Raw genomic sequence first — 16,813 nt, 5'->3', positions numbered from 1 at the left:
AGAGGAAGGTATGTCTAGTCTATGCAACCCTATAATGCCTTATCTGAAACTTAACCATTTATGAGATATTTTGTATTTGGCAATAATCTACAATAATGGGTTGTAGAGAGACCCGTATAGAATGACCATATAGAAGTACTCAATAATTCTGCAAATTCGCGTGCATGCAAAGAACATCAAGCTTCAGCAATTGACCGATTATGCGATATTTAATGTTCAAAGTGAAATTGCACGAAGGAACGGCCAAAGTGGATTTAGTTTTCAACCGTTTCTGCAGTAGTGTCAGTTCCAGTTCCAGCCATGGAGTTTATTAGCTTCTTACTGTCTTACTTTGCATCGAAAAATATTTTATTTCTTACCGCATTTCTGTGTTGGAGTAAAGGTAAAGTGAAATCTGTAGGTTATTAATCTCTTCAGTAATAGATTTAATTCTTCAGCAATTTTGTTTTCAAGTGATAAAGCAATTATCTCGATCGGTTTACTAATTCTGATGTAAGACCTACTTACCTGAAGATAAGGTTTGCTAACAATTTTCAGTGGCCTCTCGTACTATTCTAAATCGTGTAGAACATAAATCAATCCCGTTATGGGCGTAAATTTATTATCAAATGTCTGTTTGAAGTCATATTAAAAGATTCCCATGTGCGAGTATTTTAGTCCAGTTCATGAAAGACGAAGAATTGTTTTTAATACTAGCAGAATACTTCGAGTCGAAGTCTTCGACTCCACTTGTTTAAATCATTTGTATTCAAAAATATTTAATACCTTTAATGCTATTGAAATAATGGAAATATAGTAAAAAAGCTATGTCACCCTAGAGAGCATACACCATTATACACTAGTCAAAGGTTATCCGAGTATCATATTTATTAATTGGTAGGTATTGTAATTTTAGCACTAGTAAAAGTTTTACATGTTAGTGAACAGAGTGAAATGTACCTAAAGGAAAAATTGCTAACATGAGAAAAGGAATTTAGTCACGTATCAAATTTATTGCTCTCATGAAAGAAATCATTTTGTATGGCAACATGCAAATAAACGGGATTTAGAAGGTTTTTGAGAAAAATCTCCGAGAAATATTATTTAAATTGTCGTATTATTCTTGCAGTGCAATAATATATCGCGTCAGCAACACGGGGTATTCGCTTTTGACAGCCATTTGTAAGCGCCTCGCTGGCAGCTTATTGCATATTATTTTTAAGATTTTTACTAAACTTAATATTAAAGTTTAAAAATAGCAATTCGAAACGTTTCGGGTTTCTGAGTATGATATTACATGAACGTATTATTAACAATTCTAGTTACAACCAAGATACTTACTATTACTTTATTGCTATTTATAAATGCAAGTGAAATGGGCTCTACCTCTGATTAATGATTTCGTATTGTGAATCCAAAAGGGGACTACTGAACTATTTTGTTTGTTATGGTATATAACGTAGTAGGTGTTACTACGATTTTATACTTGCAGTTATTGTGAAATGTTTAACGACACCTTTCAGTCTATAGGTACAGGGTGTTGCAAAAAAGATAAACCTACGTGTGCAGGTTTCTTTTTATTTTGTGTGGCATGTTATATCTAAGCCCGGATATGAAATCAGAATGTCAAAATTCGTGAAAAAAATAGCCATAGCAACGTGAGTTTTTATTATTGAAAATGATTTTTTTCAACATCCTGTATATTTTTTCCTAACACCATACCTTGCAGAAGACATCCTGCTACTCCAGCGCACGGCGTCCCGGCGCGGCCTCCGCTTGGTGGTTCACTCTGGCCCGGGGCTGCCCCGGCTGGAGGGCGACGGGCTGGAGAGGGTGCAGGGGTACGCGCTGGACGTGGACTGTCCCGGGGCGGAGCGGGTTATTGCTCAGGTTTGTTATAGCGAAAGCTGGAGGTGAAGATAGCTGATGGTGTAGTGGTCAGTCCCAATCATTGTAATGTAATACGTATAGGGATGTATTAACACCGATACCGTATACCTATATAAAATAAATATAACTGTTTCAGGCAATTTAAATTCATGCACATCATTTATTCATGCAGATCACAAAGATTGGAAAAGCGTTCTATAAACTTTGTTTTTAATAAGTATTATGAACACGAAAGGTGTATAAGGTTGGTATAAGCTGGCCTGTCATCAGTTCTCGAGCGGAACGCAAGTAGTTAACGTAAAGTTCATCTCTGATTTGTCCCGGGTCTCATCAAGTGATCTAGTGCAAATGGTGTAAACCTAAAGCTTGAGCTCTTTGACCTTTTGATTAGAATTGCGATTGAGAGCATATTTTCTGCGATCCCTCAGGACTGTCTCTATTGATGGAATCGTCTCTCAGAGCGGCTCCTACAAGTAATGACATAAACTTGATAGTATTTTAAACATAATCGACTTCACCAGATTCCATCTCAAGTTAAATTAGTTTTATGTGAATTGGTTGGGAGTGCAGGTGGGCTTTTGGAGGGCAACGGTTCGCTGCAGTATTCCCCGTTGAATTTAACACTGTGAAAACTATTAAATTTATAGTGCTATATTCGATAAGGAATATAATAATTTGATTTTAAATTAACAATTAATAAACATGAAAATACAGACTATTTTTTAGTTGTCTTTGTCAATGTATAAACGCCTGTTCAGTCACGCCACACTTGCCATATTCGTAAGAAACAGCACTGGTAGTAGCGAAATATCAGTAGCCAAAATACCTCCCCCAATATCGCCCGATATTTGGTAGTAGTCGGAGCCCCGAGCTGCTAAAACCCTTTTGTCAGTGCAGGGGTAACGATGTCACACGAGTCTCAATAGGCCATACGCTACCCACAGAGTACTTTGTTAAAACTGGACGCCTACCGTTGCCGCCGCAGTAGGGTCAACCAGGGTACAGCGAGACACTTTTTTTTCAGGCGTCAAATACTCGAGCGTTTAACCAGCGCCATTCCTGGTTCCTTTTTGAAGACTCCGCGTACAACGACACAAAGGTGGACTCCATTTTGTCTGACGCCGCCATTTTGCTCGACGCTGATGTTGTGTGGTTCTCCAATGACGTTGCTGTGGATTTGTACAGGTATATTCAATTTCTATAACTCTATGTTATTTTATAAGTGTTTTATGCATGACATTGCATTACCGCATTTATCGTATGAAATTTAGTAAGGATATCCTTTCATCATTATCAAGAGCTCGTAATCGTCCACTGCTGAAAGAGCCTCTAAGGAACGCCACAACATTCTCCCTTCGTCGTTCCTCATGCAGCCAATACAGGGTGTCTTAACCAGTACAGTGGGGTTAAGACCAACCGATCATTAGCAATTAAGGGTCGGCAATAGGAAATCGAGGGTTGGCATTGTCATAGAATTATGTAGTAAATGATGCTCTACAGCCTTGAAAAAAATCACACAGGTAGCCGAAGAGTCTAGGTAGGTGCTGAATGATTCGAATTCAAGTAAATGATTATGGATAACTGTAAATAAAATTCAGTGCTTGTGACGGTAAACAAAAAATCAAGACTAAAGTGGATTTCGAAAGGATTGAAAAAGTCTAGTAAACGTAAAAGGGAATTGTATTTAAAACTAACTAAGAAAGGAGGAAAAAATAACTTAATCAAAGAACAATATAAAAATTACACAAAATTACTTAAAAAATGCATTAATAAAGCGCAAAAATTATACAATGACAATATTATTAGGAATTCTAAAAATAAATGTAAAGCAACTTGGAATATTATAAATAATGTAAATAATGATCTACATGAAATTAAATCTATAAATGTAAATGGACATATAATCACTGATCCCAAATCTATAGCTACGAATTTTAATAATTATTATATCAATTTGACCAACAATGCTAATACCAATAATACAAATCACACAGTTAATTTTAAAAAAAATAATGAAGTACAAAATTCTATATTTTTATCACCAACAGACGAAATTGAAGTGTACAAAATAATAATGTCATTAAAAAATAGTAACTGTGTAGGCTTCGATGGCATTAGTACAAAAGTAATCAAGTACTGTGCAAGGCACCTCGCTCAGCCAATTGCCTATTTGATTAATTTATCATTTGAACAGGGTAAATTCCCTGACAGACTCAAGTTCTCGAATGTTAGACCATTTTTCAAAAAAGACGATGAACAAAATATGGGTAATTATAGACCAGTGACAAAAATACCTATCATATCAAAAATTTTTGAAAAAGTTATGCATGATAGGATTACTAGATTTACAGAAAAAAAATATAATCAAAAACGAACAATACGGTTTTAGGAAACGTCGATCCACAACATTAGCAGGGTTTGAACTAATTCGTAAAGTAACTGATAACATGGATGGTGGAAAACAAACAGCAGCACTATTCCTAGATATGAGCAAAGCATTTGATTTTGTTAATCATTCAATACTACTAACAAAATTAGAGAAATACGGAATCAGGGGAAAGGCATTTGAATGGGTAAACTCTTATCTTAAAAACCGAACACAATGGACGGAAATTGACCGTATTATTAATGGTAAAAAAGAGACTTTTATGTCTGAGTTTAAAACAAACGCTTGCGGAGTCCCACAAGGTAGTGTTCTGGGACCGCTTCTATTTATATTATATATTAATGATTTACCGGAAGCTACTAAAAATGAATGCATCATGTTTGCGGATGATACTACAATAATGGTTAAAAATAACAATAAAGATACATTTAACTTAGAAATTAATGACACATTGAATACTATTATTAAATGGCTAGAAGATAATAATCTAAATATCAATTTGACTAAGACCAAAATAATGCAATTTTCGACATATAGATCTAATACAATTACACTTGACATAAATTATAATAATAACAATATTGAAGTAGTTAATGACATAAAATTTCTGGGTTTTATTATTGATAAAAATTGTAACTGGAAACATCACGTGCTTAGTGTCTGTGAACGAATTAATAAATTTATATTTGCCCTAAGAAAACTACGTAGTACCTCATCATTAGAGACTGCACTAGCTGCTTACCATGGATATGTCGCATCCGTCCTGAACTACGGCTTAATACTATGGGGAAACTCAACTGATGCAAATAAAGCATTTGTAGCACAAAAAAAATGCATTCGTGCACTTTGCAAAGCACGAAAACGGCAGTCTTGCAAAAAGTTATTTAAAAAACTAAAAATACTCACATTAGCAGGTATGTACATAAAACAAATGGCAATATTTGTGCGCGAAAATAAATACTACTTCCCTACACATGGTGAATCACTGAGTAGACAAACAAGACACAAAAATAGATTGTGCTTGCCACATAATAAATTAAAAATTTACAAAAATAATTGCTTTTGCATGGCATTTAGTATTTATAATAAATTACCAAATGATCTCAGGAATGATACAATGACAGATTATACCTTCAAAAGGAGAATAACAAAATGGCTATTAGAAAAAAACTATTACTCAATAAATGAATACTTAAACGAAAGGAGTTTTTAGATTGTTATTTTATTCTGTGCGCTGATAAATATGTATTGTACAGATATATATATCTTTTTTAAATATTGTAGGCCTTTTGTATTATTATTCTTTGTATGTTTGCATGTCAAAAACTTGACAGGAAGTGCTGGACGAATTATGAAACTTAAGATCTTATTGTATTATTACCACTTTTACGCAAATAAATGATTTTTACTTTTTACTTTACTTTTACAGAATATGACGAAAAACCAGAAAATCACACTCCCGTATTGTAACAACTGTGTCGTAATTATTAATAATTTTCATATGATTTTTATCATATTATAAAGTTAAAGGCTTGGACTAGGCGCTAAATACCTTGTTTTTTAATAAACACACACTTATTTTGTGTAAATTAATCCCAAACTTGAGCAATTTTTTTCCCTCAAATCTTCATACAAATATCTATGGCGGCTTTCTGTGTTATAAAATCATAAACACAAGTGACGTTTGACTCAGTTGGCCGCTGGCCTCCAAAGAAGGGTCACGTCGGTTTAGGCAGCACTGACAGCTCGCGATCTTATCGTGTACAGATACAAAATCACTGCACATTGGTTGTCATTGCACTTTTTCAACTTTTATGACACCAACATAATTTGATTTGAAATTGAGGAAGCATAATTCTTCCAGTATATTCAATACATTAAATTAAATTAGATAGTGTGCAATATTCTCGTGACATTACAGACTCGTAAAGGTCTGATGAGGAGCAGGAATATAGCGAATGGATCTAAGTGATGACAATACGCACGAACATTAGGTTAGGGATCAAAAATACAGTCTCTTGGTGCTGGTTGAGGTATGGTCTCGTGAGGATCTGATGAGGGCAGTAACACGGTGGTGGCTCAATTTTATTTCAAAGATGTTAATAGCTAAAAGCGTCGAGGCTATTAAGTATGTTTTTCAGAGAGAGAGAAAGAGATTTTATTTTTCCTCTGGATGTGTTAGGTTTACTGGGTTTACTAAGTTCATTCTGTTAATGGCATCAAGTTGTTATGTGTTCATAAGTAATAATTATTTATTAACAAAATGCTGTTGGTTCTCCACGAAAATGTAAAAATAAAAATAAAATAAATAAAAATAAATTCGTAACGTAAAATTGTCAATGACGGAATTTCTTCTATAGACAGTAGCCACAAAAAAAACAAACGATAGATGGCGTGATTTGAAGATAAAGATACATTTATTCGACACATAGACAGCAACAACAAAAAAAATACAGATTTAAAGAAAAGAAACACATACTTATACAATACAACAAAGAAAAAAAAGGATACACATAAAAATAACTGGAAAAAATATAAGCCCCAATTTACTTGTGTGGGACAGGGAGTACCATAATTTTTTTTTTGGGGTACTCCCCATCTATGCGAAATATCAGCTTGATATCTTTACCCGTTTCTGAGAAAAAGGGCGGTGACAGACAGTCAGTCAGACAGACGGACAACAAAGAGATCCTATAACGGTTGCTTTTTTTCTTTTGACGTTCGAAACCCTAAAATTAAGTAAAAATATTATGCTGCTACCAAAAAATGTACTTACAGGTATTGAAAAAGCGGTATATAGTACTAAACAAATTATAAACAAACAAAAAACCCGACTGCACGCTAAAAAGATGAAAACAAGTCCCAATTTTAATGGAAAGTATCGTAGGCGGGGACCAGCAGAGGGTTCACCATTTAGCTGAATGTTACTTACAAAACGGCCTTGAGTGGCGGTCAAGTTGGTCCCCGCCTGCGATACTTTCCATTAACATTGGGACTTGTTTTCATGTTTTTAGCGTACAGTCGGGTTTTTTGTTTGTTTATAATTTGTTTAGTACTATATACCGCTTTTTCAATTTTTCGTTTGTTTATAATTGTATTTTTTTATTTGTAACTTTTTAGTTGTTTTTATTTTATGAAATTTTACGTCAGTAGTTCATGATCATTTTTTATTTCAATAATTTTGGTGTTGTTATTTAAATACCTTCAATATGCATATTTTTGTAATGTGAAAATCAAGCCCTTTCATTTGATACCTTACACGGCAAAGTTGAATTATTATTTTTTCGATCATCACGTTATGTCCTCTAGAGGGCGCTATGTACATTTTAATGGAACATCACATGGCCTATAACCATCGCGCCATCAATACGCTTCTAACAATACCTCATACATCAAAATCTATCAAGCCGTTTAGGCTACAGGAGGGAACAAAGAAACAGACAAACATACATACATACAATCAAAAAACATTACCCTCCTCCTTCGGCAGTCGGGTAAAAAGGAGTAAGACAGGGGGTCATTCTGAACTTTTGCTCTACGAGTTTTGGAAATTAACAAAAAAAAACCTTTTTCATAGAAACTTTGTTGGACATGGGACTTTTTACCATGGAAAACGAATATTTTTTTTCGCGAATTTGCAAATCGCGTAGAACAAAAGTTGTTCAGAATGACCCCTTGAGTCATCCCCTTTTGGCTTAGTTTAGCCCTTTTGCGACACTATGTATTTACTTTGCTTTGTCGTCGGGGTTCAGTTGGCTGGAGGATGCCCGAAACTTATTATCTACACTTTAATACTTGTAGTTACCTTTCTACAAGTAAATACCACATTTGTTTGAGAAAGCTAATCGGGTTCCGAGTATAGAGTAAAGTGGCACCCCTATTAATTTCTACTCTTTCCTGGTGCCTACCAGTGTAAGTAAGAATTATACTTACTTACCCTAAAATCACCCAAAATGTACTTGAACATAATTGTCAATAAAGTTGGCGAGTAAAAGTTTATCGACCCACTGTGCAAACTTACATGTGTGCGTGTCACTGCGTGTGCTGTGTGAAGAGCATTGAAAACCCAAAATTGGCGCGGCACGTCACCCTGTACGGGCCCTTAAAAACACTCAGAACAACGCGGACTCAGGATGGTAAGCAGCGTCGCTCGCTTGTCAAATTGTATGGATCTGACAGATGTTTGACACGCCAGCGCCGCTTTACTGCTAATGTTCGGTGGTGGTAACCCCACTGTTCTTCTTATATTTCCAGAGTAAACATCCACGAGCCGCTCCTCACCATGCGGCTGAATGTTCCTCGGAGTGTCTCGGCCCTGCAGCAGTACTGGCGCCGGCTGCCCAGCGCCGTAGCTCGGAGGAAGGACTTTGGGGGGGTCTACGTTAAAGCGGTTCTAGTTGTGAGTTATGTTGCTGAAGATGTTGAGATATTTTGTGGGTGAATTTATCGTATGGTACTGTACCCCATACACTGGTCGTATAGAAATATTCCTAAATTATGATAATTATCTAGGCACTGTAGGTTTATTTGTATTTATTGTACTTATTATTGTAGAGGAAATACCCAGCAGATGCTTGCGTTAAAGTTTAAATAGATATGTAGCACTTTGCACAATAAAATAAATTTGTAAATCATAATCGCCTGTCGTGGTAAAATAAGTAGGCTGCTGGTGTTCCAGTTGAAATAAATAAATAAAATTTCCATTGAAAATAATAACTTATTAGACTTAAGATAAATCTCGTTAATCTCGCCAATTTCGATAAAACACTTTCAGGCGCTAAGAACTCTAATTTGGGACATGCCAATTTACAATAGGGATTAGTAGACGGATAATGATGAGGAAGGTCATGCAGAGTTTTTCGCCCATTGTTTCGTTTTATTCCATTTTTCTAAGGGTGTTTTTAATATCGTGCGGATTTAATCACGCACGCGGGATTACCCTTTTTCCCGCATCCCGCGTTTGCACGCGCTACAATGAATGTATGAACGAGTGCTGCTTGACATTCCCGCGAGCGCGATCAAATCCGCATGCTGTTAAAAACAGCGTTTTGCAGTTTTGCGGATATTCCAGATATCCCACCCGGAGAGTTTCCGCGGCTGGGACGACCTGTCCACGAAGCACATCGACACGCTGCCCAAGGCCACCTACCCGCTCGTCATGCTGCTCGCTGATGATATGAACTTCAGGTAGACTGCTTTTAGCGATAAGGCCTATGCTTACTCTTACTTGTAAAGTAATTTATGTTGTATATTTTTCAATAAATTTATATTGTCGAAGACTGATCAATGATCGTGATGATTTCGGTAGTTTACACGAAGGTCTGAAAAAATAGGATTTTGTTATGAAAAAATATTATAGCTAGGGGAAATACGTCAATAGTTTCGGATATACGGCGCGATACTTCAACTCTTCGAAGCATCGTATTTCGTCACACAATAGTAGACCTCCTGAATCCCAAGACATGGATGATTTCAAATTTAATGTTAATTATCTTCATACTGGCATGAAAATTACAATTCTGGGAACATTTTCCACTTCATCTGATTGAAGTATGGTTATGAAGTTGAAAGGTTTCTTTAAATTTCAACATAAAATGAGATGGAACTAAAAATAATTTTGAACTTTTGATGGAAATACTTAGTTTGTTTCGCCGTACGTACCTACATAGGTACTCAAGGCTTTGCTGTCGTCGGCAGCCTCCGAAAGGTTCCACCCACCTTTTGTGTGAGGTCACTGATCCAAGAGTTTACAAGTTTGCGCCTTTCAAACTTGGAGACAAACCGCTGTATTGGTCATTTTAAGCTGAAGTTTTTGAATAAGAAAAATAAGTTTTAAGGGTGAAATAAATAAAACGCATTGTTCATGTGCAATTTAACCTAATGAGAATGTTTTACAAAGAGAAAAGTATTAAATAAGCTCGTAAATAAAAAACCGGCCAAGTGCGAGTCGGGCTCGCGCACAAAGGGTTCCGTAGCAGCAAAATTACAGTTAAATCAACCTATCTCAAAAACTATAAGAGATACTTTGATCAAACCAAAAATCGTTGAAAGAGTTAATTAGCATGCATCACCTCTATTTTTTTTAGAATTTTATACCCCGTAGTTATAAAAATAGAGGGGGGGGGACATACTTTTTACGACTTTGAGAGCTGATATCTCAAAAACCGTTCACTTTAAGAAAAATGTTTTTTAGAAAACTTTATATCATTTTAAAAGACCTTTCCATTGATACCCCACACGGGTATGTACATCGAAAAAAAAAATTTCATCCCTCAGTTACATGTATGGGGGGCCCCACCCCCAATTCTTTTTTTTACTATTTAGTGTCATATTTTTGTAGCGGTTCATACAACACATATTCCCATCAAATTTCATCACTGTAGTACTTATAGTTTCCGAGTAAATCGGCTGTGACAGACGGACAGACGGACAGACGGACAGACGGACAGACGGACATGACGAAACTATAAGGGTTCCGTTTTTGCCATTTTGGCTACGGAACCCTAAAAAAAGGTGCCTTATGGTTTTACCAAATTGGGGGGCGTAGACACAGGCCGACGTAGTAATAATGAAATATGAACAACACTGCGCTTCCTTTTTTCAATCAAGTGTATTTTAATTTAATATTTCTTAATTTATTATAGAAATAATTTTACTACAAAGTTACCCATTTAATCATTTCAGAGGGTTTTAAGCTGCCATTAACTTATTTATTGATGATAAAAATCAACTGAACCGCCTATGCTATGCTTTCCAGATACGACTATGAAGTCTGTTTGCATTTGCATGAGCAGGGGCAAACATTCGGCGGGCTGATGACCTCACTGACCATTTGACACCACATCTCACCTTCCAGATACGACTTCATGCAGGTCCAGACCTTCGGCGGGCTGGTGAACGGGTCCTTCCTCAACAGCGCCGTGGGCGTCGTGGAGCAGGGCCGCGCCGAGGTGGCCGCCACCAGCATGATCTTCCGAAGGGACCGCATGCGGCAGACGCACTTCGTCACTGAGACCTACGACTTGGGGTATCGTGCCTGGGGGTTATTCTCTAAATCGACGAACGCACAAATAAGAATTTTGCGCTATCGGCACGATTACTTAATATAATGAGAATAAATATAATATAATGATATATATAATATAATGATATATATATATATACAGGGTGTTGCAAAATTGGTATACTAAGCCGAAACCTACATGTGCAGCATGGTATATCTAAGCCCGAAACTGAAATCAGAATTCGGAAATTCGCGAAAAAAAAAAATAATTTTCCATAGTAAAAAGTCACGTGACCAACAAAGTTTCTATGGAAAATGATATTTTTTTTTCGCGAATTTTCAATCGCCGGCATTTTGCCGCTTCGCTCCTAACGTAATTGAACTTTCATTTCTTTCAGTCCAGCGTACATCTTCCGCCAGCCCCCGCAGTCGGCCGTGGCCAACATCTTCCTTCTCCCTCTCTCCCGCGGGGTCTGGATCGCCAGCGGTGTCGTCTTCTCCCTCATAGCCCTGTTCCTGGCTGTCTTCAGCAGACGGCTGGTGAAGATTGATAGCAGTCTTGCAGTCATCACTCCGGGAGAAACCTTCACTTTTGCGTTGGGAGCAGTCTGCCAGCAGGGTAAGAGATGGGATTAGATGTCTCAGACTTGAACCTAAGATTTCCTATTCTTCCTCTAAGAGGGGTGTTGTAAGTTTTACATGCTTACTATTTATATTTTGTTTGTTGGAATATGGTTACCTATTGGATGGAATTATATATATAATGCTTTGAGACCTTGAGACACTTTTATCAAAATCTTTTCAGGAGTTCGAAAATAGTTTAGAATCTTACATGTTTTTTTAACGATTATTTAATAAATTATTTGCTTATAAAATATATTTTGCTTCTATTTATATGTACAGGAAGAACAAATAATTAACTTCATCTCCAACCAGGATTCCACATGACGCCGCACCTCCAATCGATCCGCGTGATGATGTTCTTCTCCTTCATCACGTCCCTGTTCCTGTTCACGTCGTACTCGGCCAAGATCGTGGCGCTGCTGCAGAGCCCCTCCACCTCCATCCAGACCATCACGGACCTGGCCAAGTCTCCGCTGACCTGTGGGGTCCAGGACACGCCGTATAAGAAGACTTATTATCTTGTAAGTTTTGTGTGTCATTTTATCAGCCTGTAGATGTCCATCTAGCTAGACCATCACGGACTTGGCCAAGTCTCCGCTCACTTGTGGGGTGCAGGACACGCCGTATAAGAAGACTTATTATCATTTTAAAAATGTGTTCAAATGACGCATATATAACGTACATATTAATACAGTTGAATTTGAGGAGGCTATCTCTTGTATAATATTACTCAGGCTAAGATACTTTTTTAACCCTGCATTATAAATATCCTGGAAAAATTTATGCTGAAGGAAAACTGGCAGGGTAACGCTTCATAGCTCTTTACGCCAGCTCTTCCTGGAAGAAGTATGATTGTCGCATCGGCGCGTCGTTTTACACATGTAAAAACAGTTAATTGTATTTGGTATTCAGGAGAACCCTCACCCGGCGACCAAGTTGCTCTACGAGCGCAAGCTGAAGCCTCAGGGGGACCGCGCCTTCTCCTACAGCGTGGTGGAGGGCGTCGCCAGGCTGCGCACCGGACAGTTCGCCTTCCAGGTCAGGGATCAGCTGCCGCTACATGGGCTCTTTATCGATGTGGATAAACGTGACTGTATCGTGAGGCGGTAAATAGGGTGGTATGATTGGTGGAATGAGCGAGTTTATCGACGTCGATACGGAACCCGTGTAGTACCGGCAGGATCACATAACATCACGTATAGTCAAAACGAATTATCAGGGGGGTCACTCTAAGGTACAAAAAATTCAGTTCGATGGACTATTGTAGCAACCAGTATAGTTTAGTATACATAACATTTTGTACTTACTTTTGAAGTGTATTACGTCAATACCTTAATAATATTATTTTCAAATATAACGAAAATCACGTTTTCCTATTTGATGCTTCCACGAATCCATGTTTGGCCAACGGACGACCACCATGATTACCGTTTTAGGAATATATCGGTTTAGATTTTCATCAATGGATTTCATAGAACTGTATCCTATACAGACGAGCATGTAATTTAGGTAATAAATAAGCCTGTATACATAATACTATGTCCAGCAGTGGATGATTATTGGCTGATGATGATGAATGCTATTGCGCCTGACATGCCAGCTAAAGCACTAAATTTTAGGCTTAATGGAAGAGTTGTTAGTTGATATGAATTATACATAATCAGTATAGTATGTGTATCTGTATATCTATATAAATTAATACTTACATTAATTTATCTATTCATCTATGATTCTGTTTATGCTATGGGGAGGTGTCGATGACTATGCCATTTAAATTTGCATGGTAACAGACGTACTTAAATAAAATTATAATAATCATTACATCCGCCCTCTAAATTGTTACCTTGTTTCCGCTATATATAAGGTTGCCTGTAAGAGATCGCCCTCAGCGATAAGGCCGCCTATTGTACATTAGTTCTAGTCTATAAGTATGTATTTTTTTTTGTATGTCTGATTTATGTGGTGTTCAATAAAGCAATATTCTATTCTATTCTATTCTACATTGGTGTTCCAGGTCGAAGTAAGCTCGGGCTACGACATAATAAGCAAAACATTCACCGAATCGGAGAAGTGCGGGCTGAACTACATCGATCCATTCCGGCTCCAGACTCTCGGGATACCGATCAAGAAACACTCCGGTCTGAAGGAAATATTCTCTACAAGGTTTGAGGGGTCACTCTATATTCTACTAATATTATAAATGCGAAAGTTTGTGAGTTTGTATGTTACTTCTTCACGTCAAGACGAACCAATATTAATTAATGAAATTTGGTATGGACTTAGCTGACACTCTGGATAAACAAATAGGCTACTTTTTATCGCGCAATTCCCACGGGCAAACGTTTTAGGGCGAAGCGAAGCTCGCGGGAACAGCTAGTTATTATATGGCGAAAAACTAAGTTTCAGAGCGCTGCTGCACGAGCCACGACTCTATCTCGTTGTATTAAACGTGCCGATTGCACGACAGCTCTCGTTCGTTCGTATTTCGTCAGTATAGAGTAACCCCCCTGATCTCCCCTGCGTCACGTATTTAATTAAGAGAGTACTTGTAGTACCGCTCGAGTAACTACATCTCATTGGAAAATAAGCATTCTCATCCGGAAAACGGCATCGCATTTATGATTGCCTTTTGCGCGACATGTTTCGTTTGAAATGCGTATATTTCCAATTTAATTAAGTAACCCTCGACCCAAAAGGTCGCTATAAGTTGGCCATCTGTACCGACATAATTATGCATGTGTGCTTAAATGTGTATACTTTATCAGGGTGTCGAAAAGCAATAGTAAAACCTAAAGTGGATGACTCAGTGCTGGCTTATTCTGAAAAGTGGATTAGAATGAGCCATAACTATGACTATGAGATTTGCGTTTTTCTTGCCTCTTTACTTTTATTTATAGCCAAGCCGAGTTACACCCTTTTGAGCTTAGGTATACTACTTTAGAATCACCTGCTAGCCTAGCACGGGGCGCATCACCCTCACATCAAGACGTGACAACAAAAGTTTTCCGTCGCACTCGCTCTCGCCGCGCGATGTGAGCAAGCGGGACGCAAAACTTCTGTCAAGTCTTGACGTCCGAGTCTTGCGCCCCTTGTTAGAGGCTAGCTTTAGACTTGTCTTATAAAGCCTAGCTTCAGTAGATAACCCTATGCCGCAGGCTCCGCTGGTACCGCGACACGGGTCTCATGGGCCGCTCGGCGCGCACGTGGTTCGCCACCAAGCCACGCTGCGACTCCGGCGCGGCTGGAGGGTTCGTCAGTGTTGGCATCACTGACTGTCTCCCTGCTATACAGGTTAGTTGTAGAAGAATTGGCTTTGCACTCACGAGCAATTAAAAAGTTCCACTTACAAAATGTCGACACCTATTATAAAAAAATATTTAAGCATTTTGATCAAAATATTCACCATTTTATTATTGCTTATTAAGCTATAGTCTTTTCCGTTTAGGAGTAATTTGGTGCTATTAAACTTCACACACAATATTGTGTCTTAGGCATGAAGTAACACATAATTTAATATTATAACGTTAATATACTTATATGGCAGGTGCTGGGTATAGGGGCGATGCTGGCTGCGGCTCTATTGCTTGTTGAGATCTCCGTTCATAAGGTATGACCTTTTTAAATCAATAATAATAATAGTTAATTAAGTTCACAGAATAAAACAATTTATCTAAATTATTTGGATGAGGCTTTTAACCAACAATGGGCCATTATTTGCTGATGAAAAGTTTTTTTATATCATAAAATCCAACTACCTACTACCACTACTGAAGCCTACTTTTATTTTAATCTGTTTATTTTGTTACAGTTGTACATGAAATACTCAATGAAAAACCAACAGGATATGTGAATTTTAAGAACACAAGCAATAAAGTAATAGTTCAATAACTTTTTGTTTATTATTGAGTACTTCTACAATATGAAACCACACCTATGTCACGTTTTTTACCGCATTCAGCTATTTGATCAATTTGATGAATAGTTCCATCACATCTCTGGAGAGGTACGGACTGCGGAGAGATAATAATACTATGTTATCTGAATTAATGGATGTTCGTGATTAATGTAGAGCTGTGCAGACGTGTGGTCAGACGGACTTGGTCTGGTGATTCTGGAGTCACTGGTCGGTAAGTGCAGGTGGACTTATTGTGGATGTGGACTCTTCAATCATAGGCTAAATATTGAAAGGAAAAAGAGTAGAAAGAAAATAAACTTACAAATTATTTTTCAAGACACTTTTAAACATAACCACTGTACACTGTACAGCCTAAGACCGTATTAGTAGAAAATCCCTTTGTGAATCAGGTACAAAAATCTAGGGCCTAAAAGGGACGGGGAAATAAATGCGAAGTGTTGTTACTCCCATTAGAGTGTGTGTTTCTTTGAAGAAAGTTTGCTTTGTTACTTGCGGATATTGGATGGCGATCAGAAAGTAGTACTTTTTCTGTAAACATCGCATCAGCTCCTTTTCTAGTAACTGAGGTACCTACTTGTTTTTGTTGGGAACTATACCTATATCTTATTTAGTTCTTATATTATATTCTCCAAAGACAAAGAGCCTTTCTTTGAACGGAGAGTAGTTTGTACTTAAATAATAAGTTCATCATAAAATGTTATACTAACTTATATACGATGAATAAAAGCATTTGACTATGACTTTGTTTTAAGTATTTGTCCTACTGAGATGTCGTGCAATAGAGATTCGTGACCGTATTGAGTGCTTTTTATTGAGTTGTAGTCATAAAGCTTCTAATCCAATACAAACTCAGTCATGTTGTCTAAACTTTTAAGAATATAAGTAAGTACTAAATACTTACCTACCTATAAAGTTAGATAATCTAGACATACGTTGTAGTAATACAGCTTAGATTACCCAATTAAAGAAGACGAATCCTCACAAAAAGCCACGGTAAGCTCGCGGGCGAAAATAA

The 16,813-nt window shown here is 37.3% G+C and overlaps 1 protein-coding gene across 1 annotated transcript; it reads left to right on the top strand.

Moving 5' to 3' along the window:
- The first annotated feature begins 218 nt into the window (after positions 1-218).
- On the top strand, positions 219-15,832 carry LOC105392961. The gene is made up of 13 exons (XM_038113933.2): positions 219-382; positions 1,709-1,869; positions 2,894-3,054; positions 8,510-8,654; positions 9,327-9,442; positions 11,112-11,282; positions 11,657-11,877; positions 12,195-12,403; positions 12,795-12,920; positions 13,897-14,045; positions 15,038-15,173; positions 15,427-15,489; positions 15,691-15,832. Exons 1-13 carry the CDS (start codon positions 301-303, stop codon positions 15,730-15,732), a joined length of 1,782 nt encoding a protein of 593 aa, XP_037969861.2. The 5' UTR covers positions 219-300; the 3' UTR covers positions 15,733-15,832.
- The last annotated feature ends 981 nt before the right edge of the window (positions 15,833-16,813 follow it).

This window comes from Plutella xylostella, chromosome 18 (genome assembly GCF_932276165.1).
Source record: "Plutella xylostella chromosome 18, ilPluXylo3.1, whole genome shotgun sequence".
NCBI classification, from domain to species: domain Eukaryota; kingdom Metazoa; phylum Arthropoda; class Insecta; order Lepidoptera; family Plutellidae; genus Plutella; species Plutella xylostella.
Note: the sequence above shows the minus strand (reverse complement) of the source record. Positions and strands in the feature narration are given on the sequence as shown.